At 39.5% G+C, this 12,762-nt stretch overlaps 1 protein-coding gene across 1 annotated transcript in view; it reads right to left on the minus strand.

The window, feature by feature from the left end:
- LOC149253119 (cytochrome P450 750A1-like) overlaps positions 1–11,770 on the minus strand; it is a 99,466-nt gene extending 87,696 nt beyond the window's left edge. The window contains exons 1-2 of the mRNA XM_089454378.1: positions 11,749–11,770; positions 11,348–11,496 (exon numbers count right to left, since the gene is read on the minus strand). Coding sequence (XP_089310504.1) covers positions 11,348–11,496; positions 11,749–11,770 — 171 coding nt within the window. The remainder of the gene's footprint in view (positions 1–11,347; positions 11,497–11,748) is intronic.
- Positions 11,771–12,762: the final 992 nt, after the last annotated feature.

Below are 12,762 nucleotides of genomic sequence, written 5' to 3' on the forward strand. Positions count from 1 at the left end.
CTATGAGGTTGACATCATAAAAATTGGAAGAAAAAAGAGCAAAAGGGTTTTGTTACAGATGTTATAGCAAATACACTAAAGGTCATAAGTGTGCTGAGAAGAAATTATTCTACATTAAATTGTGAAGAGGAGGAAGAAAATGAACAAGAAATGTCAAAAGAAGAGTATATACTCCAGGAACAAACCCTAGATAACGAAGAAATGAATCCGACCATATCTTGTAATGCATTGGCTGGAATTACCACTCCTCAAACTATCAAGATAGAAGGACATATCAAGAAGAAAAAGGTAATAATGTTGATTGATTCGGGAAGTACCCATAATTTTATTTATTGTAAGATAGCCAAGGAATTGAATTGCTTCATATATCTAGCACCAGAGTGTCAAGTGATGGTTGCAAGTGGAGGAACCATAAATTGCTCTAGAAAGTGCCATAATATCAAGCTATCCATGGGAGAATATGTATTGAATAGCCCAATGCTTTCCATTCCAATGGGTGGCGCTGATGTTGTACTAGGAGTCCAATGGCTACAATCCTTGGGTACAATAGCTTTTAATTTTCAAGAACTTTTCATGAAATTTTGTGTGGAAGGAAAGGAAGTTGAATTAAGGGGTATTTCAAGGAAACCGAGAAAGATAATCAGCTCCAACAGTATGACAAAGCTTCTAAACAAGGAACAACAAGGCGTAATTACACAATTATGTTCGCTAGAGGTTCCCACATCGAAATCATCTATTTCTCCAGATCTCCAAAAAGTCTTGGACAATCATTCCAAGGTATTTGAGACTCCCAAATGCCTCCCACCTATTCGTGATCATGATCATGCTATTCATTTGATTTCAGGAAGTGTTCCTCCAAACATCAGGCCGTACAGATATCCATGTGCCCAAAAGAGTGAAATTGAACATATGGTTGCAGAAATGCTAGAGGCTGGTATAATTCAACCTAGTCAAAGTTCTTTCTCTACTCCAATAGTATTGATGCACAAGAAGGATGGATCATGGTGCATGTGTTCGGATTATAGGGAGCTCAACAGGCTCATTATTAAAGATAAATTTCCCATTGCTGTCATTGATGAATTATTTGATGAATTTCATGATCAATTTACTTCACCGAGTTGGATCTTTGTTCAGGATATCATCAAATCAGAATGAAGACTGAAGAAATTTTGAAAACAACATTTAGAACTCATGAGGGTCATTATGAATTTTTGGTCATGCCTTTTGGCCTTACCAATGCACCTTCTACATTTTAAGGTTTGATGAATTCCATTTTCAAACCCTTCCTTAGAAAATTTGTGTTAGTATTTTTTGATGATATACTAATCTACAAGAAGTCTTGGAAGGATCATGTTTAACATGTTGACAGAGTGCTCAAACTATTGGAGGAGAAACAATTATATACAAAAAGCTCCAAATGTTTCTTTGGAGTACAAGAGGTGCAATATCTGGGTCATATTGTATCTCATGAAGGTGTTAAGGTAGACCCTAGCAAAATTAAAGCCATTAAGGAATGGAAAATCCCTACATCCATAAAGCATCTGCAAGGATTTCTCGGGTTGACAGGGTATTATCGCAAGTTTGTTAAGAATTATGGAAGAACAGCAGCACCTCTAACAAAATTATTGAAGAAATATGCATTTTCATGGAATCCAAAAGCAACAAAGGCCTTCGAACATCTTAAAGAGGCAATGTGCCAAGCACAGGTCTTAGCTATGTCGTACTTCACAAAAACCTTTATTGTGGAATTTGATGCTTCAGGAAATGGAATTGGTGTTGTTTTAATGCAAAGGAAAGTATTTACACAAAGCTATTTATGAGAAGGAAATGTTGGCAATACTACATGCACTTAAGAAATGGCAACCCTACCTAATGTGAAGACACTTCAAGGTAAAAATGGATCAATGATAGTCTTAAATATTTTAGAACAAATATTATCTTTAGAAGAGCAAAAAAAATGGGTCACAAATATGTTGGGTTATGACTTTGAAATCATCTACAAAAAGGGGAAGCAAAATGTTGTTGCAGATGCACTCTTGAGAAAGGATGAGGATGTGGAAGCATTGTTTTGTGCTATTTCTATTATCCAACCAGATTGGATAAACGAAGCAAGGGATGAATGGAAGAAAGATGAATAAGTATGACCACTCATTCAAAAGTTGCAGAAGATCCCAGCTCAAAAAATATTGCCAGAACTTGACGAGGAAGGAAAAATCATAGTGGAGCTTGGAGCATCACAGAAACAAGAACCCGACAGCTACGAAATCGATCAATTTCAGAGTATCTCATCAAGTGGAAGAACTTACCCACTAAAGATTCCACATGGGAGGACAAGAATTTTATACAGAATCATCAATAACTACTCAAGCGTTGAGGACAACACTTTTTGAAGGAGAGGGGTATGTGAGGTCCCTATACTACTAGTGTAACCCCTTATTGTTATTAGTACAACCCCCTTATTATATTGTTGTGCCCATGTAGTCCCCATATTGTTATTATTATGCCCCATAGAAGCCCACTATTGTTATTATTGTGCCCTTACAATATTATTATTATGTCGGCTCTGATTATATTATGACCCCTTAGACTCCTATATATAGAAAGGAGGTCTTGTCATTTGTATCATCCAAGAATTATTCATTTGTGTAATGTAAAAGAGGTTTCCCCCTCGAAGAGGCTTATTTCTAAGGCGTTTATCTATCTTTTCTATATTTTTGTGAGTTGGTTTCATAACATTCGGGTTCGTATTTAGTTGAGCAGGCATTTGAGGTTGTTTCGGTGGAGTATGGTGACGGAGCTGTGGTTGAGGTTGAGGTGGAGGCAATGAAGCAGGAGGTTGGGTGGTTTGAGGCCTCCACCCTGGTGATGGGTTGCCCCATTGGGAAGGTTGGGGTGGGTATGGCTAAAAAGGAGGGTTGACAGGCTGAGGAGGATATTGAAGAGTACAAGACCAAGGAGGAGGTGTGGACCATGATGGATGAGTGGAAGGGTACGAAGGATGGAAAGGTACATTTTGATTTGGATTGTAGTGAGGATAATGTGCACCTTGCATGCCTTATTGATATGGCTGAGGACTTGGGGGCTTCCTTTGGTTAATGAAGCACCACTGCTCAGACCCACCTTCTAGCCCTCCTTGGTATACAACCTTCAGACCTAGCAGAGAGGGGGATTTGTCTGTTGCATGATCCTCCTCACAGACTAAGCAGACTTCCATGACATTCAGTGGTCACTCATTCCTAGGATGTGTCTTAGTGCATCTAGGGTAGAATATAGCTAGTGCCCTCTCTGCTTCCTCTTGCTTTCTTTTGATTTGGATAGTATCCATCTGCAAGGAAAAGGTATGTGACATTTCACTCTCATTCTTGATGGTTGTTGTGGAGGTAGAAAATCTGACCAAGCTTTTGCTAGACCTACCCTTCTTCCTAGCTGTTTTGGGAAGTTTTAGTGTCTACGGATAAACACTTAAACCCCTAGACTAGTAGCTAAGTCTAGAACAACAATGCAAAGCATTCTCTACCTTTTCTATAACCAATAGATTAAATAAGACAGTAAAGAAGCCTACCTGTAGCTTTTGCTTACTCCTTATCTCCCTTTACTAATTCTATCGTTCCTTTCCGTACTTAATCCGCTTGAAAAGTACCTGCACACAGACAGAAGACAAAAACTGATCAAAGCATATGATAATGATCTATTGATTAAACATAGAAGGGAATCAAGTTCATAATACACATATGAAAGCATCAATGAAAAATACAAACATATGGAAAAAGCTTTGAACACTTTATTAGTAAAAGGAAGAGTTACAACCTAATTTGCTTGATTCAGTATCACTCCTCCAGTTCAATCCCATCCTCTCCTCATAACAAGCAAGACATTTTGACATCATTACAATACTTGAAACCAACTCAAGTCGCATACTAACATCATCTCCCTATAATTCAATGATTTCTAGCCCCTGATCACTTAAATGAGTGGCCTTTTTATAAGTGAAGGAAGTTATGCCATAAATGGTGATAGTGAATGCCCTCCCAAACTTAGAATTTAGTTCCATGGAGGAAGGGATAAAGGGATTGATGTTCCTTAACTCCCTACCTCATCCAAATTCGAGCTCAAAGGAGTAGATAAACTTGGGAAGCTTCTAAATCACCCAATGGATAAGAATATTCCCAAACCCCAATGAAATTTCGCTCAAATTCACCTAGTACAGGCCAAAGAGGGCTCAAGTGCGCTGCATAGCACCCAAGCAGTGTACTCGACTGCATTGCAGTGCACCCTAATGAAGGCCTGCCTGCGCTAATCTTCTTAGAGGCAGTTTTTGGTTGATTTCAGTCATGGAATCTCTTGGGAAGGAGGCATTCTGATGGTTGACTTCATTGAGGGCATGTAACAACTGAATTAGGGTTTGATGGGCCCTAATAATACTGATCTGTAGGTTGGAGTTGATGTGCCCAAATGGATCTATAACACTAGCAGCCCTAGAGTAATTCTTGAATATAGTTTTGATGTCATCATAAGGCAATTGGTAGATACCTCCTCCAGATAGCACATTGAGGGTTTCCATTACATCTTCCTTGATCCCGCGGAGAAGAACTAGCTTGAGTGACTCATGATCAAGGGTACAACTGGCCCTCCTATAATTGATTTGAAACCTTTCCTCATAGTCCTCCAAAGATTCATTGGGTCCTAGGGTTATCCTAAATATTTTCTCCTTTGTTTCCGTGGACCTATAGTAATCTTGATATTTGTCATTGAAGGTTTGTTGCATTTGGGCCTAGGTAGTGATGCTGCATCCAGGTAGACTCATAAACCAACGCAAGGCTGCATCTTCCAGCGTAGAAGGAAACATCTTTAGCTTTTGCTCATCAGAGGCATCGTCATAGTTCCTACAAACAAAAACAAACTCAAACATGACGGTGTCAGGATCTTCAGAGGTTAGGCCATGGAAATGTGGAAGGGCAGTAGGGCTTATATTTTTCATTCTAGCCTCTCCATTGGTTTCTCTGATAGGGAAAATCTCATTGTTCTGGTTTTTAGCCATAGTTTGGGTAAGTGAGATAAGTTATTCTTCTCCTATAGGTTCTTCAAAAATTTTAGGTGGCACTCCTAGAGGGTTTCCCAATTCCCCTGTAATCAAAGAGGCAAGTTCATAGTCACCGAAGAATAATGAAGGTTGACTGCTTGAGGGGGTGGGGGTTTTTGGTAAGAATTTCCCTTGGTTATCCCTACTGCTACGAGGTATGAAAGAACTAGCTTTGTTGATTTTTTTCAAGAATTTTCAAAGCAATAAGACTGATACCAAAAAGAAAAGAACAAGCAATTCTTAAGAAGAAACAATGCCTACTTGGTCACCTTCCCAACAACGACGCCAAAAAGTGGTGAGCCCTGGTATTGCATCAAGAATGTTGCAACTCACAAAGGCTTCTCAACTGAAATTATCAACCCAGGGTTCGTACAAACTTAGAGGTAACAATGATATATGCACAGTAAGTTAGGTTCTACTCATGTCACTCCTATTCATGAAATTAGATTAGGATATTCAGAGACCATTCCTCCAACTAATTGTGGTGAAAACCTCTTATGAAAGCATAAATGAACATGATTCTACTACCAAGGTGAAAACTCCAATCATCAAATGTAAATGGCAATTGAAATTTCATAAGGAAAAGAACTAATCTATTTGCAGAAATAACTCATGCTACTCTACTTGCATAATTGATTCAAGTCAATAACCTACCTTGCATGCATCATTTATATACTCACACTTTTTGAAATTGAGAAATCACATCTTTAACATGCCTATGAAGAAAAAAATGCTAAATGCTAAATACAAGAGAGGGATTAAAGCCTATGGGTTGGGCCCAAACCAAAGGGTTTCAACCCTCTAAAACTAACGCAGATGCAGATCAATGGTAAACTTCTCATTAACAGAAATTAATAGTCTCATACATCATATGAAAGTTAAGAATAACAATGTCAAGCACTAGGCTCAACAACTACTCTTAGCTGCAACAAAAATTTGAATCCTAATGAGCCTTTTAGCAGGTTTACTTATATAAAAATTATTGAGGGGCAACTTCCTTGAAAGGAGGAATGCTCCCCTCTAAAATCTCAAGATTTGTGGATATGGTTCCCTTTGTCCTTGTCATTCACTTGGAGTTCCTCGATTGCTAGTGAATTCAAGTTGTTGGAGAGGATTATGTGATCTCAATCCGAGTTAGGGAGTTAATGAATTGGATAGCCTCCCTATATTCTCTCTAGGTGTCTCCATCAAGCCCCTGCATGGTAAATATCTCCAAAAATGCTTCTTTGACCTGCATATTAATCACATTAGGCCATACAATATGACAAACACCTTTTAGTATTCCTACTAAATATATTATGGCTAAAAATGTGAATTAAAGTGTGATAAGGAGAGTTTTAAGGGCTGGAGGATAGCATAATGAATTCCAAAATATACCTATTGATGGGACCCATCAATGTTGTTATCAAGGAAGTGGGGAGGCACTGTCAGAGGTCATCTTCAAATGGACTTGTCATATGCCACTATTTTGCAATCTGATGGAACCCCCTTCATTCTTTATAGAGAACCTGCCTACCCCACTCATGTGGTCAAGCTAGGATTGATTCCTTATTCCAAGACACATGAGAGTGAGAAGCTTTCTCCCATTCTCCCTTCACAAGAAGTATGTATTCTCAAGCGACCAAGTCATAGAGCAAACAAAAAGTGGAAGCCTAAAAAGGAATACAAGATTGGGGATGTGGTCTTGGTAGATAAAAATCCAATACCTATCAAAATTCATGGGAAGGTTGAGGAAGATTATTATTACATTGCCAAACTCAATGATGAACTTTGGTCGCAACTGGTCAAGTTGAGTCATATCACCCCTTTCCTTGACACTTGACATTTTCTATATGCATGTTAGGGTAGGATGCATTGCATGTTTATTTTCTCATTAGAACTAACATCATATGATATTTTCATAATAGATTAGTTGCATTTAGATTAAAATTTTACTTTTACTTTGGGGTGAAGCATCACTTTGTATCTGCACCATCTCCTGCTACGTTGCTGATGTATGGATTTACTACCCACCAACTACTGCACAACTCTAATATGAGTTGCATCTGTGCTGTTGTTGGCCCTGCTGAACTACTGCCAAAATTGCAACCCATCCAATCTGTTGTGGCTGCAACTGCAACAACTGCAACGGAAAATCATCCAAAATATTGAACCAATTGTGGTTGTTATGATGCATCTGTCGTCCGAGTTCTGACTATTTATATCCTCTGCTCTATCACTAAAGCCTTTGTGTTGCTGCTGACTCTGCTCTGTGCCAACTACACTGTTTCCAACTCTGCTATGCATTTCTCAGTCTCAGACTGCTACTAGCTACTTAATCTGTCACTCTGGCACCTTGACTGCACCAAATGCCACTATTCCATCCTGCTACTGCTGACTATGGGCTCCCGTAGCAAGGTCTTAATCCAAGAGGTGGACTCCTCAAGGATCCTGCCCATTCTATAGCTATCTAGGGCTACAATTCCAGATCGCCCCACCTCACCCCTGGAGGCATCTCAACAATCATGGAAAACTCTTCCTCCAGTCTGGAGGACAACCTGTCGATCTCAACAGATGCAACGTGTTGATCCCGCTTCTCCTCTTTGTCCTTCTTTCTGAGAGGACACTGAGTGCTGTAGTGGCCCAGCTCACCACACCTGAAGCACTTGATCTTTGAAATGTCCTTCTTTCTTCTACGCGATGCAAGGGCCATATCCTCCTCTTCCTTCACTTGCTTCGTCCCAATGCTGTTACTACCACTAATGGTGGCCTTCACCAGACCAAACTCATTTCCTCCTACTGTAGATCAGCCCACACACGTCCCCAATCTGGCAGTTTTTCTCTGCCCAGGATGCTCTGGATGAAAACTTGTCAATCTTCAAAAATGTTATTCAATGCTAATCATACAAATTTTGAGGGCTGGGGCATTGATCCTACTGAAGCCAGCTAGTCCCGAACATCATGAAGCCTCATAAGGAAGGGGTCTACACGCTCCCCTTTCTGCATCCTCATGCATCTCAGCTTCTCCTCTAAGTACATCTTCCGCTACTCGGAAGATCCTTTGTACAACGTTGCTAATGCTTCCCACATCTTCCAGGCAGTATACTTTCCAGTTATATGGGATACCACATGATCTTGAACTCCGTCGAGAATGATCCTCTTAGATCTCGCCATCTCAGCCTTGTAATTCTTGAGCAGATCTGCATCGACGGGTACAACTACCACACTATTGACATAAATTTTGAGATCATGCTCATCTAGAAGGCAGGAGATCCTAGCCTTCCAGATCACATAGTTAGAGGCTCCATCCAAACAATCTTGATCTCTCAACCCATCTGATGCCATCTCTCCTGGAAAAAAAGGTCAAACTACGTCCTCTTCTCCTCTGCGCATCTGTTACGTAGCTATTCGCACTCCATTTTGGAGTGAGAAATCCCGCACACAACTACTTCTACTCTACTTAGAAAATTCAAACTTCTTGCCTAGAAGTCCTCTGAGGAAGGAATTCCCTCAGTATGTGCTCTTCTCTCCTTATGAAACTATTTTTCCAACACTTATTGCAAAATGACTGCGTCCCAACTGAAGATCTGCTTTGCATGGAAAAATACGCTTCTCCCCTTTGCCTTTGGAAAGCTTTGATCTGGAAATTGAATTTCTCTGTCAAGTCACTCAGAGAAATCGAACTTTACTCAAATCTTCGACCTTTTGGCCCAAGGATTACGCTGCCCCTGAGGGTTTCGAATTGTTGCCTCTGCAGTGATTCGAAATCATCCTTCCTTCTGCTTCTGAGCTCTTCTACTTATGATCTGTGCTCTATACCATGTGAAAAATCGGTGACCAATTCCTATTGCAACAACCTGATGATATTTCTCCTATTTGTTAAATTCCTTTAAACAAATTACTTGCAGTTTTCTATGACAAATATTGAAATACATACATTGTAGCCTACACAAAATAAAATATTGCAAAAACTAAACACTGCATTGGAGAGAAATAAACACACATATATACACTGTTGTTTTTCGACAAATGTCCCTGGAAAAACCCAATACGGGAAAACAGGTGTAGCAACTGAGGGTTTTATTTATTATGCAGTAGTAATATGAGTACAAATCGTTAGATGCCAAAACTAGCAATTTGATACAGAGAAATACTAACAAGGAGATAGTGAGAAAAATCTCACACTATCACTAGTCGATCTGAATCTGATTCAGGCTCAAGATGGTTGGCCCCACGCAGCCTCTGCATCAGCCTACATAGATCTGCATCACAGTCTTTGGGCTCTGCATCACCTCCTCCTCTGATCTCCTGTTGGATGGAACTTCGATCCTCTGGCCCTCCGGTCTCACACCCCAACATCTGGCTCTAAAATTCGACTTTTCCAACTGAATCTTGGATTCCCTCTGAAGCTCTACCTTGCCCCTGCATGGCGCTACGCTGCCTCTCTGAACCTCTCTTCGTCTTCTCCACCTTGCACTCCCCGGATCTGGAAAACTCTCCTCCGGTCTACTATCCCTGCCCTCTCTCACTGCTTAGACTTTACTAAGTCACTTCCAGCAATTCACAATTTCTACTCAAGAAATCGACTTCCTAGAAAAAACGAAATGCACAAGGGTGTTCTCCAACTGCCCATTGAACTCCTTATAATCTCTCGTTCGAGCTGTTAGGGTCCTATAATAATAGGATTCATAATTTTGAATTGGCTATGGTTATTATTGTAATATTGTACATACATTTGCTTTCTGCAAAATGTTTTCCCATATTAAAATAAAAAAATGTAAAGAAGGTATGTCCTAAAAGAATAATCAAAAGACAAAATGAAAGAAAAGAGATAAAAAGGTGAAAAATATGAACACCAAAAAGAGATAAAAAAGGTGAAAAATATGAACACCAAAAAGAGATAAAAATAGATCATGAAAGTGAGCAAATTCAAATGCCACTACTTTTACTTTACTGTGCAAAATAAGATTGTGTGCAGCTTGTCAAAAATACCACAATCCATGATGGTCAAATAGTTTAATCTTGACACATTCATGCTTTAAATTTCATGTTGATAGATAGAGAATAAAGATCTAGCCAAACTGTTTAATCTTGGCAGATCAATAGTTAGGTAGAGAATAATAATGAGCTCATCAATTTAATCTGAGCCATTGGAAGTTATAAGGTTAGAATTAGATAGTTTGCTTATCAAAAGAAAAAGAAATAAAGGGTCAGCAAGCTCAAATGCACCCAATGAATGAAGAGAAAATGTTAGGGTAAATAAAGGGTAGGTAGAAGAAGTTTTGCAAATGCACAAGGATTCTAAGTCAAAAAGCACATTCATTATGCTTAATCCTATGTTTCATGTGAAAGAGAAATGATATTCACCAAAGCTAGTTTACTAATTTCCTCTCATTTCACTAGACCCCACATACTTATTTGCTAATTTCTCCTCATTATCCCTTCATTACTTGTAAAAACCATTTCCCTTCATTTTGACCTTTTATTCCCTTGGTTTCACACATTTCCCTAGACATTGCCCTTCAAAAATCATCCCCCCTTCCCAAAACCTCTTTCCCTAAGTGTGAAACCCATTCCCTTTACAAACACTACATTCCCCCCTTATTAATTTCCCCGTTTCCTATTAAAAAAGCCACAAAATCCCTTTTATCCTAAGTTATTTACTATACCCCCGCATCATATAATTTAGCTCCCCCACGTTAATATTCCCCAACACCCTTTTAATTTACCAAACCTTGATGTATAGTTAAAACCCCCACCCTATAACCCATGGTCCCACCTTTATTAACCATTTTCTTATATTAAAAATTCCGACATTATTCATTAATTAATTACAATTCTTTGTAATTAAACCCCAAGCCCCGCCAACCACTTTCCCGACTCCTTCCGTGCAACTTCACTGCACGATATCCCTCCGATCTCCCACCCCCAAATCCAATGGCGCACAGCCATATCGCACAGATTCATCGTCTGATAGTTAACAGCCCGAGAGCACGCGAGATTCGCGGTTTTGGCCGAGCACTATTTTGCTACGTGGCAGCACCAGGTTATATCGTGTGCTCGCGAAAAATACTGCCCGCCATCCAAAAGCGGTGTGATATCGCACAAAACCACCTCCCTGCCTAAAACCAAAACTGCCCATTGTTCATTCAATAATACTCGCGCCAAAATCTAATCGTTATGGGTTAAAAAGCCGAAAAAGCCCTAATTTGTTCTTTTCGCTCGTTTTCACTGTAAACCTCTGCTAAACCAATTCTGACACCCTGAGCCTCTGAGCGACTAATTTACCATCTTTTTCCTCCTAAAGATGCTGCGGACACCAAATTGAAGCAGAAAATAGCCAGTTGAAGCCTCAATACCTTCTGCAGCGACCACAGAAACCCGTCTGCACACCAAACCGTTAAATTCCAGGTATTCCTGATATAACCAGAACGGGCCTGCAATTTGAAGTTATACACAGTAATTATCTAAGGTTAATTAATTGAATTAATTAAAAAAAAGCCTTCCTAAACTCAAAGAAAAGCTTACTGTGCACCCAAACCCCTTTTTATAAACTGGTATTACTCTCCTCACGGTTTCAGACTTTTAGACCTTACCCCTAAAAGCCACAGAAAGAGTAATTTAGTTGAATAAACTAAATTATGTCTTCCCAAACCTCTCTGGATGTAAGACCTCTACAAACCCCTCACCTGGACATTGACCACCTTCCATTGGTCGACAGATAATTTCAAATCAAGGACACTTCTTTCCCTGCCTACCTACTGAAAATCCACTGCTGGAGTAAAGACAAGTTTTTGAACTAGAGTGATGACATTCACCTATGGGAGTCCAATTTTCCCAAGTACTTGTTCCTAGAAGTACACCCATTCCCAGAAATCTTCCACTTTTACCAAGCTTGCTATATTCCTAGTCAAAGAGCCATAGTCACCCCTGACCAGCAAGTTTTATTCACCATTACCGCAGAATCAATTAATCAAATGCTGCAAATCTAGCGAGGCCCCAATCAGACCCCACTTTCCATTGAAGGGTTACTTGAACTCTACATAAAGCTAGACCTTCCCAAGAAAGCTCAGATTTTTCATACTTTCATCATAGAGGAGTATTATACTCCAACAGATAGTCCTCCATATGCTGCCACCATTTTTTCTGAGAGAGGCAGACAAATTATAACCATGCTCTCTTGCATTCTAGGGTACACCATAGATGAACATGTGGTTGAGGTTGTCCTTGTTTTCCTTTCTATCTTTTGCCCAGGAAATCCTCTTGCTATAATTTACAATTATGCTCAGTTCATAGCAGACATAATCCATGAACAGTTCATCAGACTACCAAATGAGAGAGTCTTCAAATATTCATTAGTGTTATTTCATATGTTCTTGTGCTTTCAGTCAGACAAATTTCCAGTCAACATTCAGAAGTTAGACATGAAAGGCAATCCAAGATCTGTCATCTATTGGACACCATTTATCCAAAAATACTCCATTATTTTTTCCTATAAATACTTCATTTATTCATTTATCCATCTAGTTATAAACATGCTAACCAGTAGCTATCAGCCCAGGATCAGTCGGGAGATTAAAAGAGTTTTACAGTGGGCAAAGAACAGTAGAGTGGGAGACTGGTATCCATACCAGGACCACACAAAAATCAGAATATATGGATGCCAACTTACTCCCTACAAACTGCCCAAATACCTCCCCATG

The sequence above is a fragment of the Pinus tabuliformis genome, chromosome 7, assembly GCF_031772625.1.
Source record: "Pinus tabuliformis cultivar Carrire ecotype Pingquan chromosome 7, CPIR1, whole genome shotgun sequence".
NCBI lineage: Eukaryota > Viridiplantae > Streptophyta > Pinopsida > Pinales > Pinaceae > Pinus > Pinus tabuliformis.